The sequence below is a fragment of the Populus trichocarpa genome, chromosome 13 (genome assembly GCF_000002775.5).
Source record: "Populus trichocarpa isolate Nisqually-1 chromosome 13, P.trichocarpa_v4.1, whole genome shotgun sequence".
Classification (NCBI taxonomy): domain Eukaryota; kingdom Viridiplantae; phylum Streptophyta; class Magnoliopsida; order Malpighiales; family Salicaceae; genus Populus; species Populus trichocarpa.
The window spans coordinates 14545448-14569607 of record NC_037297.2 but is presented as its reverse complement, the minus strand read 5'-3'; the positions used below and the strand labels follow the sequence as shown (position 1 = coordinate 14569607).

The following is a 24160-nucleotide window of genomic DNA, read 5'->3' as shown; positions in this document are numbered from 1 at the left end:
GACAGTATTTCAAAGCGGAGTTGGACATGCCTACTAATTGCATTATATGATTGGGCCTTAAAAATTACTTGAAAAAAATTGAGCTCAATCTAATGGTCGGATAAAAAATCATGATTTTTTATTGCTAAGGTGCTAATATGATACGATCAGATCTCCTCTTAGACTTTAGTCATGTCCCACTAGTCTACAAATATATTTATTAAGTTATCCAAGTAATCCTTTTAAGGCAGATCCTTGTCTGACTGCTCATAACTTTTTTTCCCCCTAATTTGGCTACATCACTATTTGATCAATTTCTCTTTATGGATATCAAGAGTTCTTCCTATCTATACATGACTTTCTGATGTTGCTTTACTGGTTGAAAGAAACTAGAAAGCATGCATGCCATCTCAAAACAATTCCATAAGTTGAATAAAAATCAATAGCATAATTCTGAATAAAAAAAAATAAATATTTGAATATGAAAAAATTAAAATGATAACGTTACTTTTTACAACTTGCTAATAAGGATGATATGTATTTTCCTTGAACCGAAATTAGGAATTAGTTGCTCATTGTCTCTTAAAATTCCAACATTCAAGATAATCTCTCCTTGTTTTTCGATGACTCTCTCTTCATAAAATCCAGGGACTTAAATGCAAAACAAATAAAAATTAAGACTAAAATGTCAAAACCTTAATAAATAGGGATAAAAAAAAAAGGAGAGCAAGTTTTTTTTATAAATGAGCCTCATGAATAGTTAAAAAAAAAGCATGCGATTTTGTTTTAGTGTCAAACTTATCCTTGTAGTTTTGATTTTTCTTAAGAAATAAAATTGAATTCTATTATGCAAAAATGAGCATCAACTTTTTGTTGGGATGTTTTTTTGACACTGCGAGAATCCCATAGCAACTAAATCAAAATAAGTTATCAACATAAATATTAATCAACGCAATATGAAATGATATATATGTAAGAAAAAATGATGATTGAAGTAGAAAATATTAAGGATAAAAAAAATAATATATTGTTGCAATCCATAATATTTTTTTATAATTATAATTACTTCATTTGTAAAAGATAAGCAAAACAAACTATAGATAGAAAGAACTCTTGAAACTGATCTAAAAAGGTTTTACGAACTCATTAGAAATGGTTACATAAGGAAAAATGTATTCTATATAGAATATTATGAGAAATGGAACTTAAGGAGGTTTATGGGAGCTTATATCAAATTGCAAGAGGTGAAGCTTTTTAAAATTTGTTAGGTTTCATATATAGTCTATTTTTGACTAAATCAGGAAAAAAAAACCTTAATTTTAAAAACTTGTTTTAAAATTTGGATTTTTTCCCTTAAAATCCAAAGGAAATATATATATTTTCTAGGGGTGAGCAAAAAATCCAAAAAACTGAGAAAACCAGAAAAAAATAACCGAAAAAACCGAACCGTGAAAAAAAATCGATTAAACCGATTAAAATTTTGAAAAATCCGGCCGTTTCGGTTCGGTTTTGATTTTATAAGCCTAAAACCGAAAAAACCGAACCGAACCGAACCGAACCCAAACTGGAAAAAACCAGAAAACAAACCGAGCCAAACTGGAAAAAAACCGAGCCAAACCGGAAAAAACCAAGCCAAAACCGAAAAAACCGAGCCAAACCGGTTTGAACCGGTTTTTGTCCTAAAAAACCGAACCGAATCGAACCAAAAATGATCACCCCTAATATTTTCTAATAATAATTGGCTTATTCTGCATCAACACATTGATCCATTATTTTTAAGAAATAAATTCCTTTCTTCCAACTATAAAAAAGGTGATCCATTTACATGATTAATTTTTAAAGCAAAACACTTGAGAAAGAAAAGAAAAGAAAAGAAACATAAATTTATTAGTTAAACTGGGCCTTTTGAACCATAAGAAAAGTAATTAACACACCTTAAGGTAATTTGAGCAATTGTGGAACGTTCCTCGTGAAACAAGGTTGGGCCTTGGCAACACGAGTTGTAATAAGATATAATCCCCTTAATGTTATTTGTTTTTAAAATCTCCAAATCACTTTTTTTTTAAATACATTTTTTTTATTTTTTCTAAGATTAAAAACTTTTATTAAACATTAATGAAAGATATTTAGAAAAACGATTAAATTTTCTTGAAAAACCAACACAAATACTAAGTTACAAATAAATATGAAAAATATAGGGATTTGATATTAAGTTTCTTAACTCAAAGGGATTAACTTATTATTTCATCAAAAATACAGGGATGAGATAGCAGTTTAATTAATTTATTTTTTTAAGAAGACTAAAAGCATATTAGATTTTGTTTTCTAAGTGGCCTGACATGTCAAAATGGATCTCGAACGCAAATTTCATTGAAATTGTGGTGAGGATAAAGGAGTTATTTTAAGAAGAGATGGTGTCTTACCATACCCACTCTCCAAGTTGAGAAAAAAGAAAATCATGCACATAAACTAAAAAAAATATTGACAAGGAGTTTCTGATTTCTTTTTCCATTAAGATAAGAGCACATTTTTCCACAAAAATTTTGCGAGGACAAGTTGCTGAACTGAATTGTATATAGGCATTTTTATATGATAGTGTTTATTTTTAGAAAATATAATAGTGTTTTTTAAAGTATTTTTTATTTAGAAATATATTAAAAATTAATATTTTTTTATTAGAAGTATTTTTTAAAAATTATTTTTTGATATTAATACTTCAAAACAGTAAAAAAATATAAAAAAATTAATTTTAAAATTTAGTAAAACATGGTTTTAAAATACAGTTCCAAACGTACTTATAATCAAGGTTTTTTTCCCCTTCCTTTCCTATTGTTTTTTTGGCAATCAATTGACTAGACTAGAAGTAAAGCAATGTTGGACAGTGTGTGGTCATCTGACTTTGACCGAGAGAGAACGCTTTTTGGAAGCCTCCATGTTCACTCCAAACATGGCTTTATTCAATTTTGAAAAGAGAAAACATCATTGCACTTTCTAATGGGCCCTCAATTTCCTTAAAATATATAATAATTGATCCACTTTACATGGTTGAGGACAATTCTCCTCCTCTAGTTTGAATAGCTTTTGTGTTCAAATTCATGATGTTGAATTCTTTTAATTTCCTTTGGTTTGAATACATTTTTTGTGTCCAAATTTATGATGTAATGGAAGATACACACACACACACACGCTTGCCTTATATATATATATATATATATATATATATACACACACACACAAACACACACGCTTGCCTTACTCAGTAACACTTTAATTATAACCTTATCCCTCAACATAGGAATTATAGATACTAGAAAGGCTATACTTATTAGCTACAGAAAGATGGTCAAATCGGCCTCTATTGATAAAAATGGAATCAGGAAAGGTTCATGGAGTATCGAAGAAGATGAAAAGTTGAGAGTTTATATTCAGAAATATGGCCACTGGAATTGGCGCCAACTTCCCAAGTTTGCTGGTAAATGAGATACAACTTTCTTTTTGCATCTTCGAAGCTACAAATAAAATGGGTTTCGAAAAAGAAAAATTCACCAGCGTTTTCTTATTTCTGATAATTTTTTTGCTTCCTGTGTCTTGGTATGATATGATCTTTTGCTTTTCTTTGTCATGAAGAGAAAATAGGAAGAAAAATCTGGTTCAACTTTATGGTTAATTTCCATGTTAATTTGGTAATGTTTTGCAGGTTTATCACGGTGTGGCAAGAGTTGCAGATTACGATGGATGAACTATCTCCGGCCGGACGTAAAGCGAGGAAATTTCTCCGAAGAAGAGGATAATTTGATCATTCAAATGCATGAAGAACTTGGAAATAAGTATGGACTCAACATGAAAGCAACTTCATTCAAATTTTCTTCACAACATGCATGCATGCTACTTCTTCCATGTAAATGTTAAGAAAACATTCTATTGACAGGAAAATTCAAAGCAAATATGATGAAAATGATTGACGAAGTGTGAGTTTTTCTTCTACAGATGGTCTATTATTTCTGGGAAATTACCTGGAAGAACAGACAACGAAATTAAAAATCACTGGCATACCAACTTGAGCAAGAGAGTGAAGCAAAACCAACCAGTTTCTTCTGAGGTGATGAATAAAGAGCAGTCAAGTGAATCTTCACAATCTGAAGTTATTCAGACTAAAAAGTCTGAAACTGACAGTGTTTCTGTCAATACTCCCTCTGAATCTGATCATCAACAAAAAAATGTAGAGAACTTTCCTTCATCTCAAGAAATATCTTGCAGTGAGTTCTCCTCCATGAGTAATGATTCTGTGTCAGGCATGAATAGCGTTGCCGAGGATAGTTTCTCTTCAATGGAGATATTTCAAGACTCAGGTTCAGATTTCTGGAACCTGCCATTTTTAGCAGACAACAATTACAACCAAGATGGTTATGAATCATTGTTCTTGACAGAAGAAGGATACATGTCTTTCTATGCTTCCAACTACGACGATGATGGTACATATTGGATCCAGCAAGTGCTGCAGGAACTGGAAGGCAGTAATTAATTAGTTCAGATTATAAAACTCTTTCTTTCAAGTCTAGAATCTAGAGTTGTTTGAACTTCATCAGGTTATCAGATTTGTAATAGAACAGTACTAGTCATATGGGAGTAGAATTTAATCTCTCTCTCTCTCTCTCTCTCTCTCTCTCTCTCTCTCTCTCTCTCTCTCTCTCTCTCTTTATATATATATATATGCATGTTGACAGTAAGGTTATATGCTATATCAAATGTTAATTGGATATGTTAATATGTAGAAAATGGATGAGTAAAATGGTTGTTTTTAATCAGAAATATGTTCAATTGGGTATGCAGATCGATCTTGCATGAAAAAGAACTCAGCCGAGCCATTGTTTTATAGAAAAAAACTAGCTCAGATAGGGTATCAGAGAATCATCCCTCCAAACTTAATCCATAATGTAATCCTAAAATTAATGTCTACACACTTTCTCTGAATGCCTTGGGAGAAACCAAGCATTGAACTTGGAATGCCTCTTCTAAAACAAGATAGCAAAATTCCAATATATTTTTATAAATTTCAACCTTTTTTCTTTTTACTAACAACTCAGTCTACATCTTTCGAATACATGTCAGATTGTAAGTCATTGATGTATAGTTAAATAATCAACTAGATCGATGTGCCTACCAGTTAAAACAAGATATTTAAACCTAGCTAGTTGATAGTCCTCCAAAACCGAGGAAGATTATTCTAGCATGGTAGGGATATATGTTAAAGAATAAAATTATTCTTAAAATATTAGATAATGTTTTAAAATATTGTATTGAGATGATTCTTTTGTATGATAATAGAGTTTTATTAATTAAATAATTTATTATTTTATTTTATTTTAAAAAATTAAACATAAGATAGTATGAATCTGTAAAAAATTAAACTTAAAAAAATTTTATATGATGGAATGTATTATAGAATAATATAAAACTGTTTTTAGGATTTCATTTAATACCTTAAGTTATTGAATTGAGATATTTTTTTAATAAAATAATAAAATAATTAATTAAATTATAATGTTAGATTAGAGCAACTCGTTTATACTAATAATATTCCATTATGGAATGAAAAACTTAAAAAGAAGTCGAAGTCTTATACCATGAGTAGAAAGAAGTGTGTATCTTGCACATTAAATCAATGAGCCATCCTCGAGGGCCTTGGAGATCGACCATCGTATACAAACATGAAAAGAATCGCCTATATACAGAGAATGCATGAAATGGAGTTCTACAAAGTCAAAGTGGTGATGGCGAAAACATGCAAGACATGTCAGTTGATTTTGCCTGATCTAGCAAACCCACTAACATAGATTAATTTTTTCATATCGTGCATGTGAAGTACGCATTCCTTGTATTATGTCTATAAATCGAATTAATTTTCTAAGATTAGGATCAAGTTTCTTGAAATATTCTGACAGGACTGGATAATTCATATTGAAAGGGAATTCCAACCTCCCCACGTGTTTTCAGCTATGCATTCTAGATTTTCCAGATAAATAAATCTATAAATAGGAATTAGGAGGCAATAGTGCAAAAAAGAAATTATGAATTTTTTTTTTTAATTTAGGAGACAGGCTCAACCTCCAATCTATTAAAAAGGAGTACGATGTCGAAGGCAATATTCAATTGAATTGAATTTCATCCATAAATATTATATATTATATAGAAGTTTTTTTTCAGCATGTTCTTTTTAAATAAAATTCTTCTCGTTTATTTGACAATTTGATCATAACCGGTCTCATTTAACTAATGATCCGACTTGATAGTGAACACCTGTTCAACGACCAATAATTTATTATGATTTATGCAACTATCCTATAATGATTCATTAAAATCTTTCAAAAGTTCAAAACATATAGTCACGTCTGCATTAAGTTTTTCATCTATAATTGGACATTGATCGACATGACCTTTATTCATTCTCATCGTATCGATAATTATATTCCTATAAGAATTACTATTGTCATTTACAACTCCATGTGCAATGTTAACACTAGAAGTTGACCCAACCATTCTCTCTACCATGGTATCGTAAAAAACATATAGTTCTCCATGTGCATACCAACACATATATTTCTGTGTCATGTCACTGTACAATTAAAGAAAATTTAATTTTAAGCTAAAAAAATAAAAAATTGTAAAAGCACGGTTGGATCACATCACAGTGCCAAATAAAACTAAAATATGTATTTAGTATTGTGGTAGCTTTTCCAATTATAATTTGAAAAAACAGGTTTAAAAAAACAATATATTATAATTTCTTTTTTAATTTAGGTTTGAATATAGAATTTTTAAAGATATCATACAAAATTACAATATATATTAATTAACCAAATACTTTTAAAACTATAATAGAAGCGAAACACAACTTTAACCATGTTGCAATACACTCCAAACAGACCCCAGGCTATAGGTTGATTGGCAGGAAAAAAACAAAAAACAAAAAACCACAATGATTTTGGTAATTACATAATCAAGGAAATGCTTAGTTACCACAATGATTCTGGCAAGTGGCTCGCTCTGATTGGTTAAGGCTGTGCTTGAAAAGGAACCGTCAATTTCTAGGTTGATATCACCACACACTCGTCAACTGTACTCAACTGTAAATAATGTCATCCAACAAGCCTTTCCCCAGAAGTTTCCAACCAAAATTATTCATGGCATATTCTTTACTATTTTGTTTATTTTTGTATTTTAAAAATATTTAAAAAAAAATTTCAAATTTATTTATTTATTTTTTTCAAATTAATATTTTTTAGTATTTTTAAATTATTTTGATACGCTGATGTCAAAAATAATTTTTAAAAAATAAAAAAATATTATTTTAATACATTTCTAAATAAAAAATACTTTAAAAATCCATCGTGACTACACTTTCAAACTTCAATCAGCACCTTTACTCCAAACAAGTTTCCTATTCTCAAGTCCTTTGACTGCATATTTTTTATAAGCATTAGGAAGTAGATAGTGCCTAGTGCCACCACACTATATATAATGATGAGAATTATCATATACTCAAATAGATTTTTTTTATACTCTAGTCCCTCGTTTTTTAATATAATTATAACTTAGCCCTTCGTTCTTAAAGTCTACAGTTCCATCCCTTGACTCTTGTCCACCGATGTCTTATTTCAAAACATGTTGATGTCTCCTTGGATGATTTTAACTTCTTAAGCTTAAGGAAAAACCAAGGCGTTTAATGAGACAACGGTCAGTAATCGTCAAGGGATCATCTTTAGGTTCTTAAAACAAAAGGGACTAGATTATAATATCACACAAAACCGAGGACTAAAGAGTAATTTAATCTCTACACTGCAAGCTACAAGTCAATCAAACATTCATGAAGAGCATGGCATTTACTTCGAAAGGTTTCGCCAACAACTTCACACGGCATGGGTTCCTATTATGTGTCAAGGAAGGCTCGTTTTCCAAATACTTCCTCTCCAAGAACATGGAAAAGCATTTATTCAGTCCTTCAACACAATTTCATTGTAGCTTCAGCTGGCCCTCGGATGCTATAAAATACGCTTGAAGTGATAGTGGGAATGTGACAGTGTTGGGTTTGATCACGGAACTTGACTTCATAGACTAAGACTTGAGGATTTGGGAGAGCTTTCCTCCAACTAATATGCACTTGAGAAAATGTCATGCATCTTCCTTCCAATGTGCAAGGCTTCCATCAAATCATAGTTATAAAATACGCTTGAATTATTATTATTTTTATTTAAATCAAACTAGATTTTATCAGGTTTTGATCAAGTTATAGATAAGCTATAGTTATAGAAGATGGTTTGAGTTACAAGTTGGGTGATAATAAATGTGATTATTTTTATTTAAATTGAACTAGATTTTATCAAGTTGGTTTTGATTAAGTTGTGTGGACTTATAAAGTCAATTGAATTTATCAAAATCAACTCTTAACATGATTTGATATAACACCTGACTATATCTGAATATATAAAGGAACTAATAAATTAATTCTTCAAACAAGATCGAGATATAACAATGCATAAAGTTAGAAAATTAAGGTGTGGGGCTTGGGAAGCTTCGGAGTAGGGCACCTATAGTCACGTATCTCTCGATATTGTGCAACACATTCATGTAATTGACTTGCGATAACATGGATGCCACACAATGAAAGATAATATGAAATTGGATTTTTTTGCTGTTTCATTCATATATATTGTAGTATGTGACAGTCACGCAAGCTAGAAAAGATTTTTTTCTTCTAAAAATGATGAATAAATAGATTGATGGATCAACATAATATAAAATATTTTATTTTTAAACCTTGGGTTATATAATTCGAGGGATTCTGTTACTTCTATATGAGGTCGAAGTTTAGTATATTTTTTAGGACAAAATTAATTAAATATTGATATGCTAACTTGATTTCTTTTTTTAAAAAAAAAGCAAGGATAAAATGTAAAATCATATATAATTGAATAAGTCTTTTTTTCTTATTATCTGAACCAATCTTTTGAAAGCCGTGGCCATGTAAACAAACATCTATCTTTCAAGTCATCACGACGACAAGCTAGTCGTAAAGAAAGATTCATGGCTTTAAGAGACAATTTTTCTAGTCCTCTGAATAGGGTTTGCAAATTTTCCAACTTTCGAGTGGAATATTCAGAAATTAGAAATGCAATTCAACAGCATTAAAGAGGGTGTTTCGTGCTGCGGTTGGAAGCATTTTTAAAAAAGAATATTTTTTTTATGAATTTTATTTTAGTGTTTTTAAATTATTTTGATGTTGTAATATAAAAAATAAATTAAAAATAATATTATTTTAATATATTTTCAGATAAAACAAAAATTCTTGATATTTTAACTGACATTTCTGGGCGTTCGTGGTAGATGCATGAAGAGGGTGCCAAATGCCAAGACTCGCCAGTCTTGAAGTTGACTGGATTTTTATGTGAGCATTTCTCCGTCAATTCAATAGTTGGTTTCGACACTAATTAATTGGTTTCCTTTTCTCAGTCAATTCATATAGTGTGAAACGAAATTCAATGTCACTCAAGGATTTGATTTTCTATGCCTCAAACATAAATACATGCCATAGTTGTTGTTTTTTTCAAAGCATGGAACGTGCCTGCTATAGTTAGAGTACGTATAATTAGAGTATTTTGATTTTGATATTTGTTTTTGGAAAAAAAAACCTATTAAATCATATAAAACTTAAACAATTAGATAATGTAATTTCAAATTGAACAATGTTTATAAGTTCTTGTGTAATCCATGAACACTTTAAAAAGCAAAGAAGTTGTGCTTTTTATTTGAAAATATATTAAAAATAAATTTAAAAATGTTTTTTTGTTACATCAATACATTAAAATCATCGGAAAATATCAAAATAATATCAAATTAATTTTTTAAAAAAACAAACTCAGATTGAAAAACACATTCAAATATAATTTGAATCCTTAAAATGTTTATAACTCAGATTGTTCAATTTATTATTTTTAAAAAAATATACACATTCAAATATAAATAAAAACGCAAAACCAAACATCAACTATAAATACCTACTCTGAGAGTGTTTGAGAGTATATTAGCAGTTGCTTTTCAAAGTGTTTTTTATTCTAAAACACATTAAAATAATATTTTTTTTATTTTTTAAAAATTATTTTGACATCAGTACATCAAAATAATTTAAAAATATTAAAAATATATTAATTTAAAATAAAAAAAAATTAATTTTTTTTAAAATATTTTCTAACTGTAATGCCGAACACTGCCAGAACCGGCTTCGGTGGATCTTTGAAGAAGATCCAATATGTAGGGAGTGCCTAAACAGCCGCAGTTTTCCAAGGGCTGAAAACCAAGCCTTGGCTAAAAATGAACGTCTAACAACCAAGACGAGCCATAGCTTCAAGTCCATCAGGCCCATGATCTGGTGAAGAAAAATATTTTAAATGTAGAGGCCCTCTAAATTAAAATGCCGAATTCTGGAACCCCTCGCCTTCCCAAATCCAAACTATGGCAAGAATTCCACAAAACAAAACTCTTGTCTATATTATTACCACAAAGACTTGCTTGCTTGTACCTGGTCTGAACCAGCTGATATATTTTCCTTAACCCAGAAATTATGGATATTTTAGCTTATGATGTAAATCAATGAAGGTAGAAGAAATCTGCCAAATTGACAAATGTACTCTAACAAGAGGCTATATGCCTTAATCTAGGAGTATATTTTGTTGAGTTATAAACCATAGAATGCCATGGTGAAAATTCTTCTGCTATGTGCAAACACCTGTTTTGCTTCTCGGGTAGAAGGATCGCTAACAATAGTTGCAACAGCCCGATGGCTCAAATCAAAATCACTAGTGTTCAATGTGCAGAGGAATAATTAATTTAATTAAAAATTTTAAATTATTAGATGAGATTTCAAGATATAATTTATATTATTTTTTGATATATTTCTCCAAATAAAAAAAATTTGAACTTGAAACTTGCGCATGCTCACACTATTTTGTGCTTAATTTTTATCAAATAAATAGAGATAATGAGATTCAAATTTATGACTGTTTGTTCATCAAAATTCTGATATCATATCAAAAAATTGAATCATAATAGAAGAAACCACATAACATGACATATATCAATGATTTAGTTGCCTTTAACATAACTGAGGTTGATATCAATGGTTTAGTTGCCTTTAACATGCCAGACCTGGCTTAGAACTAATTTGAAAAAGAATTCAGATAATTGGATCATCAAATCAATTTAAAGACACTTAGTCAATCTAAATTAATTATTTCTATTAAAATGACTTCATTTCTTTCTTGATTTTTGACCCGATTGGGTTTAAACAAAGCAACTAGATCATTAAAAACTCAATTGAGTTAAATGAATTTCATGTTTGGTTCAACTAAAAAACTAGCTTAGATGGAGCTTTAAATTTTAAATTTCTATAATTAATTTGTAGTGTTAAGTAAAAAATAACAAAAATCTCCCTTAGTAACTCCCTACTAAATTATCGATCACGAGGAGAAGTCGAGAAGAACCAATAACATGATTGTAATTAAATACAACTTGAAGAAGTTTTTTTTGATGTCTCTATTCTTTAAAAGGGTTTGATGATCACTAGCCTTGCTCTTAAAACAATATTTGTTCTAGTTAGCATAGCCTAGTGGTTGATTGACAGAGGTGAGTGAGGACCTTGGCAACTCTGATCTTATTAATCCACAAACAAAGACAATGCACCACTAGCTAGCTCTTAATTTCATTTATGAAACTTGGAGGCTTGGAGTTGCGCAACCATGGGAGCTAAGGAGTCCCTTTCTTGCCCCCTTCTCGGGTTCAATGTGGCTCTGTAGATGAGCTTGATGGCATCACTCCCAAGCAGCAGCGTCCAGTCCAGTTCAGCAAGCAGAGGAGAGAACGACATGACATCAAAGAAACTTCCTCGCTCTCTAAAAGCTCAAACGTTTCTCTGCCATTTCTTCTTCTACCTTTCTATTTATTTCATGTAAGCTTTTTGGTGGCTGTGAGGATTGAGAAGGGAAATTGGTATAAATTCTAGGGTCCTCTGAGTGAAATTGGTATCATTTTTTTATATATAAAACACGACATAATTCTCTCTTTTTTCGTATTCATTTGTCTTCTAAGATATAAATATACAGTAATTGTAGCTTGGACATGATAATTTTTTTCTAATATATAAATATACTAGGTATAATTTTTTATGATTTAATAGTCTATAAAGGTGTTTGGTATTTGGTAGTACAACCAAAACGTGATCTGTTCAAAATTTAAAAAAAAAATTGTTTAAAATTATTTTTTTATTATTTTGATATGTTAATATCAAAAATAAATTTTAAAAAATAAAAAAATACTATTTTAAACTAATTAAAAAAAAACAATTTAAAACATAACCTCTAATATAATTAATAACAGGCTTAACAAATGCCCTTGCATTTTAATACATTAAGGTTAAGGTGTTACTTAGCAAGTTATAAAGAAAGAAAAGGTGCATTAATCTCGACTCCTGCCCCGTAAAAAATATAGAAAAAAAAAAGAAAATATATGCATTAATGCTGTACCTCGGATCTCAAATATAGCTAGGGATTGATTTGGTAAGTTAAAGAGAGTAAATTGACCATCCTCCACAGTTGCTAAGAACATCATTCTGCCATGGATGATGGCAGAGAACACGAAGGACAGCACGGCCACCCACTTTTCTTTCTTTTAAGACAAAAACACGATTTCCTATGAAAAAAAATTGCATCATACCAACCTCACTATTAGTATCTGTTTGGGAATCATAAATTTGATTTCATAACTGTGATTATAATTTTTAAGTGTTTGATAATAATTTAAAAGATAATATCATAGTTTTTACTTCTTACAGGCTTATTTTCAAAAGCTACAATCTGTAAGATTTTAAAAGCCGTAATAATAGCTAAAAGTTATAGGTTTCCAAAGCGGACACTTAGTGTTTAAATCACAGTTTTGAAATCTAATTCGTCTGACAGGTTAACTTGTGACTGGAAATGAACTGGGTTAAGAAAAAATAGGAAAAGATAAAATCCGGTTCGGCCCGGCAGGTCAATCTGGGACTGGAACCGGGCTAGGTTGAAGAAAAAATAGGAAAAGATAAAACCTGGTGTGACCCGGCAAGACCCGGTCAAAAACCCGGTTGCAACCCATTGACTTTTGTTTTTTTTTTTTTTTACTAAAACGACGTCGTTTTAATTTGAAAAAAAAATTGACCCGGTCAAAACCCGGAATCCAGGTCTTGGAACGGGTCAGATATAAAAACTATAGTTAAAATTAAAGACAAATTGGAATATAGATCTTTGGTCAAGAATTCTCTTGACCTTTTTTTTCTTTTCTGGGTTACAGGTAAATATGGATAATTTGGAGTGATGAAGATATGATGCAGAATTATTCAGTGGAAAGATATTTTTATATCATTTTAATATTGTAATGAGAAAATTAAATTTTTTTTAAAAAAAAATTGTTTTAATATATTTCTAGAAAAAAACCATTTTAAAATAGAATTGTTATTAGTGTCTCAAAAATCATTTAAATCCCTTAGGTAAGGCGAAGTTTAATAAGTAAAAATTTTTTCATCTCAATATGACATGGTTTATTTTATTACATAATTTTATCCCATTACTTTAATAATCAAAATTAAAATCTCAAAGTATTGGATCGATGGTAAATAAAATGTGCTTCCTTCTTTGATTTTCGAACCTTAAACTAGCATTTAAAAATATTTATTTTATCAGAATACACTACACTAATATAAATATGTGACACTAATATAAATATGTGTTTTTAAGATAGTTTTAAGAAAATTAATCTTAGGTAAACCTACTGCATCAAACTTTAATCAATAGAGGTTTATTTAATTAATTTCCAAATTAGTTAAAAATAAAACTCAATTCGAGTCGAAATTTATATTATTAGGTAAACCTACTGCATCAAACTGAATTTAATAATTATTAATTTAACCCAGCTATTTTCATAGTAAATTCCGAGACATAGATAAAATGAAACCCCTACTCTTTAGTTGACCCAAATTTAAAATAAAACAAAACCGAAGGCATTGCAAACATTTTAAGTCTAATTGCTTTTAATATATTATTGTATTTTAAGTTATTTTTTTAATTTATTATTATATGATAAACATGCTCATATAAACCGATGAGATAAAAAATTTAAAAGAATTTTTTTTGCTAAAATTTAATATGTTTTGTATGTTTTGGATTGTTTTGATGTGTTGATATCAAAATTAATTTTTAAAAAATAAAAAAATTATTGGCATGCATTTCAGTACTAAAAGTTATTACCGCAACCATATTGTCAAACAAGTTGAAATCATAAAAAATTCTCACATAAAAAACTCAAACACAACTAAATTTATATAAAAAAAAGAATTTAAAAAAAGAATTGTTGTCATGTGGTGTTAAAGTTTCCTTTTTATTTTTTAATAAGGTTAGGTTTAAATATAGTTTTTTCACGTGAGGATAATCTTGTTAATTCAAATATAAAAAAATACATGACAAAATCATAGATTAGAATATGACTCAATTTTCAAGATAGTTTTGAAGTACTAAGACCTATACAAAAACTAATAAAATATAAAAACAAATTGATTTAATTCTCTTTAAAATATTACTTAATTTTAAAATATAATATCACAAATGAATATTTAAAGAGTCATCAGTTCCATTTTCCAAAAAAATAAAATCACCAAAAACCACTCCATTGTTGTGGCTACTAAAGCAATGATTATTGTCAGGACTCAACCAAATAAAACAAAAAAGAAACACAAAAATCCATCCCTACAATTCAAAATAAAGATTTCTCCGTTTTTGGCCATTGGTTCCCTAACAAACCAAGGTGAAACAAATTAAAAATCCCTTTTTGTTGTTCTTTTCTCCTTGGAACTAATCAAAGATAATAGATTCCATTGACTGAGTTCATGCAGCATGCACCATGGATATTGCAATTTCTTTAATACATCAACCTCCCCCAAGCTCCAAGTCTCTAAACCCAACACTCAATCTTCTCTTTTTACAGCCTTTTCCTTCATTTTCATCCTTGTTATTTTTAGCAGCCAGGGTCACACTCAGATGGACCTGAGATTTAGCCAGTTCTAAAGGGAAAAAAAAAAAAAACACTCTAAATTCTCACATCAGCACTGTTGTTGCATCTGAGAAAGCTGAACCGTTTGATTGTTTCAGAAAGCACTGATTTTTCTTCTCTTGATATCTTTCTCAGCCCAGATTTTGTTGCTGCTATTGGTAGATATCGTTTCAATAGTCCCATTGGTCTTTTCACTTTCTGAGCTTGAAAAATGCTGGTCAAGCACGTTAACTGGTGTATCAGAGCTTGACACCATGTCAAATTGCGACCTGTATCCATCCATTGCTATTTCTTGCATTGCATTATAGCATTGCAGCAAGTTTTCCTGTAACAAAATTAACATCACATTGCCTTATTAGGTCTTAACAGCAAGTTTGCCTAATATACCATAATCAGTCAAAAATACTATATATATAAAGATCTAATTAGGTCCAAACTATATCATTGGTCAACCAATGTTCTTTTTCTTACAGGCTGGAAAGCTTAATTACCATCCCATGACACCATTTGTAAATTCTTTTTCTTTTTTTCTTTTCTTTAAGCAGTAAAATTTGATAAAAACTGAAAGGAAAAAAAAAAAGAATCAGAGCGCAATTACTAAAAAATTACCTTATTTACATGTGAACAGTTGGATATGGCTTTTCTAAAGCATAAAAACTGCATAGGAAAAAGTTCATGAGAAGCATAGAGAAGTGCTGATGCAGCAATCAATGATGGCTTGAATTCCAAGAGATTGATATCTGCACAAAAGATATACCAACAGTCAGCTATTAAAATCCAAAAGGAAAGATAGCACCAAGTTTTGCTGATTTCCTTCTGCCTAAAGATGATCTCTGTATGAGAGAATCTACATACCATTTTGAGCTTTGAAGATGATCTCACTGGCTCTAGCTTTAAGAGCCTGCCTCAATGGTGGATCTTTAGGTTTAAACAAAGAAATGAAGAAAGAAATGAAAGAGAATGGAGTGATTGATCTCATTCTCCAGTTTAATGCCCCAAGTATCAGCACCTCCATCTTTTGTATCGTTTGTGTGTCAAGTACAAAGCCACCATCACCCTACACAAAATGAATAAAAAATAAAAATTTTATTTGATAATCAAGATGAAAAATAATACTATTAATCATTCACATATGGGGCTATGATATAGACATTAATATTATCTATGGATACTTGCCTGAGTATCAGAAATACAGAATTCTGCCTCCTTCATTTTGGCTGCAAGAGAAACACAAGCAACTGCAAGAAGCCTAAAGAGCCATGGCTTTGGTTGCTGTGATGATCAAACATTGATAAAATATTCAGTTGGATCTCAAACGAAAAAAGAAATAGTAAAAAAAGAATCCATTAAAATAACTTTTGGGTATTAAAAAAGCAGGATTTTGATTTTTTACAGGAATTCCTTGGCTTGATAAGAGCCTATCAAGGTAATTAACAGCAAGATAGGACAAGGATGGATCGAAGTTGCAAGAAACCTGAGAAGAGGACCACAAGACATAGTATGTTAAAGAACCGATCAAGAAATATATATATACATATAAAGTTAGTAGTGCAAAGAAGTGGGTTGTGCTTTACATTTTGCACACCTACCCTTAAGACTGAAGAGATAGCTTCTCTTCTGAAAGAGCCATCGAAGTCCATCTCTTTGAGGGTGTTCAAGTAGTTATTAGAAGGCATGTGATCAGACTCAATGAGAAAGAGATCAGAAGGTATTGTGTCAAAGTGAAAGTCATGGGAATTCGCTAGTGGGTTTTCAAGATTGAAATCCATTGATCTGTTTGTAGCTCTGATCAGTATGGGTTTAAAGATAGAGCAAGGAAGATGAAGAGAACTGAAGCAGAAAGACAGTGAGAAATAAAGAGAGGTGACCCTTTTTTTCTTCTTCTTGTTTTTTTTACTTTTTATAGAAGAGAGGTGACCGTTTGTTTCTAAGATGGCTATTAAAATACTAGGAACTACACAATTCACTCGTTATAGGGTTTTTTGTTTGCATTTTGGATTTGGGTATCTTTAGCTATCAGAACGGAAAAATTTTAATTTTGGTAAAATAATTTTTTGACAAACTAATATAGCTTGTGTTTTTCACTGTTTCGACATAAAGAAGCTGTGATTGATTAAATAAATATTATATTTTGATGTTTTAAAAAAATAATAACCATTTAAATACTAATAAAAAAGATTTTAATTTCATTATATGTCGTGATTTAGAATCACAATATGGTAAATTGTTACGTTTAAAACTAACGGTGATATATATTAATATCATAATTAAAATTGAAAAATATAATATGCTAAAATTATATTATTTCATAATTTTTTAAAAAAACTATATTATTCTGTTGATATTTTTAATTTAGCATGCTAATTTTTTTTTTTATAAAAATCAATGAATTTGGCAATGTCTCTTTTTTGATATAGTGAAGTGGTTGTAATAGATGGGTAAGTAGCTAGGGTAAGTAGCTGGGGTAAGTAAGAAAGGATTGGTAGGACTTAGGAGATGTAAAGCAGAAAGACTGGAAACTGGTTTACCTATTTTTTAACTGCCTTGACTTACAACTCTTGTCAGTCAATAACATTTGTTAGAATCAATTACTTTTTCATTAATATATATATATATATATATATATATATATATATATATATATATATATATATATATAAGGAAGGAATATTAAGTTTTTATTTTTTAAAAAAATAGTAATTTTTGGATAGCTGTGTTGCTAGGCAAAGTACTGGAACCTATTAAATTTTTATTTGTTGCGCTACATCTATCCAAATTATGCTATTTCTATTTCTTTTTCTTTTTTAACTATACTAGTTCACAAATTGTTTTTTAATGTGCTATTTAAAAAAAAACTAAAAATCTTTTTTTTTATGATTCTAAACACTCGTATGAAATTGTGTTATTTCAAAGTGTTTTTTAAATCACTTTTTTGTCTTAAAGAAAATCAAATTACTACTTTTTAGGGTTTTTTATGGTTTTAATATGTTGATATAAATAATAAAAAATAATTTCTGCAAAAAATATTATTTTAATTTATTTTTAATTGAAAAATAATCTGTACAAAAATACCAAACACACTATTATACATGTTTCGCATTATGTTTATAATTTTATTTTTAAAATGTAATTAAATTAAAAAAAACATTAAATTGATATTTTTTTTTGTTTTAGTGCATGTTTAGGACTGTTTAGATTGGTAGTTGCGTTTTATATTTATTACGTGGTACAACCCTCATATGTGCAAAACACAAGTATGGAAAGCATAATTTTCATGTTTTTGTTGATGTTTTTTTATTTTTAGTGGTGGATCTCATAACTAAACGCAAACACAATAATTAAAAAAATGTTTCTGAATATGATAATAGTTGCTTTTCAAATAGTTTTTTATTAAAAAAATATCAAAATAACGATATTTTTATTTATTTTTTAAAATTTATTTTTGACATCAACACATCAAAACAATCCAAAAACAATTAAAAAAATTAATTTGAAGAAATTTTTTTTTAAAAATTTCAACAAAAAACAATTTAAAATTTACTCTCAAACACCCGCTTGAAACTCATGAGGATCTTTTTATTTTTATGTTTTGAAGACACTTTTGAAAAAAATTTAGATTTTTTTATTTATTTTGTTTTAAATTAATATTTTTAAATATTTTTATATCATTTTGATGTAATTATATCAAAAAAAAATTTTAAAAAAAATTTATTTTAATATATTTTTAAACAAAAATTACTTTTAAAAATAATCACCACGCTATTTTCAAACACATTTAAAAATAACCAGGTGTACACTGTTTGGAAGGTCTTCACATGCCAAAAGGAGTTTCCCATTCTTCCAAGCCTGTTATAAATGCATCCAGCTCAAACTACAGAAATTGCACGGATGAACATTTCTACATTTGATGTAACTAGTTTCTGTTTACTGTTGCAGTTTATTCTTGTTTTATTATTTTTAAAAAATAAATTTTACTTTAAATAAATTTTTTTATATAAATTGTTTTTGATGTTATGGTGTTAAAAATAAATTTTTAAAAATTAAAATATATTATTTTAATATATTTTTAAATAAAAAATACTTTAAAATATAGCATCCTCACACTCTGAACAGACAATAAAAGCAAAGAAAAGTCTGTCAATTGGAGTAAATTAACTGTAAATCCATCACAAAAGTATTAGGTCTGGACATTCAAACAGCGTATCAAACGTTCCCAAAAAAAAAAAAAATGATTATAAAAAAAAAAAAAACGTTCCCAAAAAATTATGATACAATAAACCAATATGACCCCACCAAAGTAAGTTGGGTGTTACCAAAAATATGAACGTACCATCTTTTAGGATTTTATTTTTTTAATTTGATGGTAAAAAGTGTTTATGAAATTATAGTTTTTAAACTTAATTTTCTCAATTAACTCAGATTAATTGAATTTTATTTATTTTTTTAAAAAATAAATAAATATTATTTAAAAAAAATTAATAAAAAATTGACAAATTTTAACTCAATTTTTCCTGACCTAACTAAATTATGGGTCAATTCTTCTTTTATTTTTCTCTAAACTCAATCCAGTCTAGATCTTAATTCACCTACATCATTAATCAACCCGCAAATCAAGTTGAATCAACCCGCGGCATAGAGTTTGAGTCTCAAACCAATGACTAAACTAACTTGCTAACTCCTGTAAATTATAATATATATTATAAACAAAAATAAATAAAACCATTTTTCTTCTCTGTAATTATTTCCTTTCCCGTCATACCAAAAATTATTGACTTGAGGTGGATTTGACAGAAATTGTTAATGGACTCGGTTGATTCAAGATGAACGAGTTTGGCGTTGAACTTAGGCTACCCTCATGGAATCCTCAAATTGACATGGAACAAAGGGCTCTCTACAAGATAAGGATAAAGAAAGACAAAAATCATCAATACCAATTGACCAGCCACTTACCACCATGTCCTCAAAATCCTCCATTCACATGTACATATCTTACAACATTAGACATTAATAACTCTCGGGGTGTAATTCAACTGCTCAAGTTTGAATTTACTCTCTAAAGATTACCAGTTCGAGTCCCACAAATCTCAGGATCACTAGAAGCTTACATGGTCATTAATTTCAGGACCCGTTAGATTATTCTCAAATTGACATGAAACAAAGGGCTCTCTACCAGATAAAGATAAAGAAATACAAAAATCATCAATACCAATTGACCAGCCACTTACCACCATGTCCTCAAAATCCTCCATTCACATGTACATATGTTACAACATTAGATATTAATAACTCTCATAGTGTAATTCAACTGGTCAGACTTGAATTTACTCTTTAAAGATCACCGGTTCGAGTCCCACAAATCTCAGAATCACTGAAAATTTACATGGTCATTAGTTTCAAGACCCGTGAAATTAGTCGAAGTACGTGCAAGCTAGTCCAGATACCCACGTTGATAATAAAAAAAACATTATACATTAATGCAAGGACAATGACAAAGTTTGAAATGTTTTGCCTCTTCACACCAAACCATACAACTGCTCTACGTGAAAGTCATAAAAAAATGTGACCATTGCCACAGCTAATATATGCACTAAAGAACTCAAAGGGGTCCAGAACATTTGACATTGTCTGGACTCTTTCAAATGTTAGTGGCAGTTTGACAGCTCGTTTTCTTGGCCTAGGTATTGAATGAATTGATGTCTTCTCATCTTACAAGTAGAAAAGACTATCAATAGGACAAAGCTAGTATTTTTTAAGCATTTATAGATGTAGGAAATTTATTATTCAACATAGTTGCTTAAAGTGGAGGTCCATGATGGAAAGGGAGTCCTCCTGAGTTGAAAACCTTAGTGGTAAGTTTAATTACATTGAATGTTTTATCACCACTTTATTATATTTCATTGATTTTTTACAACATTATAGTCAACAATTAGAAGTTTTGTTATTAAAAAACAATACCAAGATTGGCCAATGAGTTGTAAGTCCATTGGCACGGGGATTTTCCCTATTTTAAAAGATTTCCGAGTTCAAAACTTGTTTTCTAATTGGAAAAACAACAAGAGTTAAAATAGAAGGATACCTTTTTCTTTTTGCACTAGGAAACATACATACATAGGAAGAAAATTATCCAGTCTAGTAAAGATAAACTAGATTTTAAAATTGTTAGGGTTGAAGCAGCGATCCAATGTTTAATTCATTGTAATGGATATAATATTATTTATGTAAAGAGATCATTGATAGATTAGAAATAATAAACTATTATATATATATATATATATATAATAGTTTATTATTTCTAATCTATCAATGAAATAGTGATTTCAAATTAAATTCTACTATTTCACTTGATGCGAAGAAGTAAAGAGGAGACGCTCTGCACCTCTAGTAGGTCGAGAGAAAAAAAGGAGGAGATAGAAGGTTATGATGAATTTCCAATTAAGATATTATTATACTCACGACAATAATTCAACTTCAACTGGTTAGCTTATAGATTTATTTTCTAGAGGTCAGCAGTTCGAGTTTTACAAACCTCAAAGCCACTAGAGATTTACATGCAAGTCGTTAACTTCAGGGCTCGTGAGATTAGTCGAGGTGCGCACAAGCTAATCCGAATACCCATATTAATCAAAGAAAAAAAAATTTCATTAAACTTATGTCATATTAAAGTTTAAAAATATCTTCTTAGATATAACCATAAATCATAGATTAACATCAACAAACATGCTCATGCTCAAGAGAATGAGCATGTTGTTGGAATTTTTTTTATTTTAGTTTTTTTTAGTTTAATATGGGTGTTCGGGTCAGCTTGCGCGTATCTCGACTAATCCCACGAGCCCTGAAGTTAACGACTATGTAAGCCTCCAGTGGCCATCATATGAGCAACCACAGGACTCGAACCTGAGACCACAGAAAGAGCAAATCTCTTGATCCTAAACTCTTACCACTGGGCCACCACCTAGATGGTTTGTTGTCGGATATTTTACTTCTTACAGAAGAAGCAGAAGCTGTATTAAAGAGGTGGGAAAAAAAGATGATTGACAAAAGATTTTTTTTTCTAGGGTTGTACTATGGCCTACTGCCATAATAAGGAATGGGGCTAGTCAAGAGCTACTTTCTTTACTTCTAGTTAGTTTTTTCACCAATTTTCTCTAGACAGTGGACCGATTTTTGAATAAATGGTTAGCCGAATTGTTCAATGGAGTTAATATGTGTACCAAAGGCTTTAGCAATTAGCAAATCTCACTCTGAGATATATTTACACCAGCATATGTATGTCATGAGCAATTTATATTTTGGACATTTTCTCCGATTTATCTATCATCAAGTGCTGAAGTGAGAATTTATATTCATAATTCTTTGATATATTTTCTTGGCCTTTTTATTATGAAAATGACGTTCAACATACAAAATATGTTAAAAATTAATTTTAAAATTTTCTTTCAATTATAAATTCATGCTAGAAGTCGCAAATAACTGTCTAATTGAACCTTGCGTGTACTTATCAAAAGAAAAGGAAAAAAATAATTTTTTTTAGGATTCCGAGAAATCTAAATTATTTTAATGGGTATTTAGCTTATGTGCTGAGACTTGAGATGAATTAGCCACCTAGTTGGTGCTGGTTTAACTAATTTAATTTTTTAAAAATTTATTTGATTTTATCCCTATCTCTTTCTTTCTTTCTTTCTTGAAATCTATTTTCATATGCTTTAGGGTTTTTTTTTTTTTTTTGGTGTTTCAATTTCTTTCCTCCGGTATAAAATCTTTTATGGTTTAATTAATTTACTCTCAAAACTTACCGAGGACATAGCTTTCATAAGAAGTGGTCAAAAGGAATATTTGGAAAACATGTGAATATAATTACCTGATTTCAAGAGTCAATGACATGTTGTCCAAAAAATCCAAGGCATAAAAAGCATTGGTCGACTGATTTACCTCTTGTTTCTCCCCCCCCCCCCCCCCCCCCCCCCCCCCTCCAACATCTCTTTTCACTCAAAACATTTGCTAAATCATTTCTCAACTATGACAACAACATGGGCAAGAAGACCTCAAGGCAAATGATACTCAAGTCTTCTTCTTCTTCTTCCTCCTTTTGACATTGGATGAGTAGCTAGCTCGTGACTTCGACCTAAGATCTTTACATCAAATCATTCTGTATTAAATACTCTAAATTTGGGTCCTTTTTGAAGCACTATTTCACACTTATAATTAAATGGGAACACAAGCTATAATAGTCTCGCCCTATGAAAGCCATATGAATCGCATATGTGGTCAATGTTAAGTGGGTTAGGCACTCTCAATTCTCAATTTCACCTACTCTTGAAATTATTCACCAATCCATTAATTTAATGCTCTAACCATCTCCTTTTAATGTATGAAACCCACGAGGAAGCTTGTTCCCTTGATCTTCTTTGCAAGCCCGACATCCATGCAGAAAATTGTCTTAAAACCTGTACCAGAACTGCAGGTAAATTAAGGACCAGTCAATTTAGACTCGATTGAAAAAAGATTCTTTTACAAAAACTGATTGATTGACTCGGGTATTAAAACTTGACTACCAACTTGTTATTATTTTTTTAAAAATTTTTTTATCAAAATAATATTATTTTAATTTTTTAATTTAATCTAGACCGAGCTCGAGATAAGTTTTAAAACTATGATATGCATGTTGATATTTTTATTAACCTGAATCGATCTAATTAACCCGTGATCCGGATCAATCCCAAATTGAATTTTAAAATCATGATGTAGATAAAGGAAAGAAAATGTTGATATTATCAAAGAATTAAAAATTACATGGAGGGTAATAGTTATAAACTTATATACCATGATGGCCGTGATCATTCCTAGAATTTTTTTTTTTTTTTTTGACATGAAGGTTTGTCCATGGTTTCAAAGAGGCCCTTTGTCCTGGTCGTGGGTGTAAAGTTGTGGAAAATTCTAAAGTTTGTGTAAATTAAATGCATGAAAATCTAGGCCCTACGCATGCTGATAATTAATTGGTAGGGCACAATAATTGGATAACAATGTAAGCATCAACAGGTAGATTTTTCACGTTCCT

General features: G+C 29.8%; 2 protein-coding genes across 2 annotated transcripts; one reads left to right on the top strand and one right to left on the bottom strand.

The window, feature by feature from the left end:
• Positions 1-3230: 3230 nt before the first annotated feature.
• LOC18104672 (transcription factor MYB15) lies at positions 3231-4620 on the top strand. The gene is made up of 3 exons (XM_024583348.2): positions 3231-3451; positions 3677-3806; positions 3967-4620. The coding sequence occupies exons 1-3, from the start codon at positions 3319-3321 to the stop codon at positions 4499-4501; spliced, it is 798 nt and encodes a 265-aa protein (XP_024439116.1). The 5' UTR covers positions 3231-3318; the 3' UTR covers positions 4502-4620.
• Positions 4621-14661: 10041 nt separating this feature from the next.
• On the bottom strand, positions 14662-17034 carry LOC18104671 (putative cyclin-D6-1). The gene is made up of 6 exons (XM_024583419.2): positions 16695-17034; positions 16499-16579; positions 16282-16377; positions 15961-16162; positions 15715-15845; positions 14662-15430 (listed from the first exon to the last, which is right to left on the bottom strand). Exons 1-6 carry the CDS (start codon positions 16872-16874, stop codon positions 15200-15202), a joined length of 921 nt encoding a protein of 306 aa, XP_024439187.1. The 5' UTR covers positions 16875-17034; the 3' UTR covers positions 14662-15199.
• Positions 17035-24160: the final 7126 nt, after the last annotated feature.

What these genes read in the sequence shown, in the direction of transcription:
- LOC18104672 (XM_024583348.2), top strand. Translation starts at nt 3,319, where the DNA reads ATGGTCAAATCGGCCTCTATTGATAAAAATGGAATCAGGAAAGGTTCA. An exon ending in CCAACTTCCCAAGTTTGCTG is followed by an intron (nt 3,452 to 3,676) that starts GTAAATGAGATA and finishes AATGTTTTGCAG; the next exon opens with GTTTATCACGGTGTGGCAAG. An exon ending in CATGAAGAACTTGGAAATAA is followed by an intron (nt 3,807 to 3,966) that starts GTATGGACTCAA and finishes TTTCTTCTACAG; the next exon opens with ATGGTCTATTATTTCTGGGA.
- LOC18104671 (XM_024583419.2), bottom strand. Translation starts at nt 16,874, where the DNA reads ATGGATTTCAATCTTGAAAACCCACTAGCGAATTCCCATGACTTTCAC. An exon ending in CTATCTCTTCAGTCTTAAGG is followed by an intron (nt 16,580 to 16,694) that starts GTAGGTGTGCAA and finishes TCCTCTTCTCAG; the next exon opens with GTTTCTTGCAACTTCGATCC. An exon ending in CATCTTCAAAGCTCAAAATG is followed by an intron (nt 15,846 to 15,960) that starts GTATGTAGATTC and finishes TCTTTTGTGCAG; the next exon opens with ATATCAATCTCTTGGAATTC.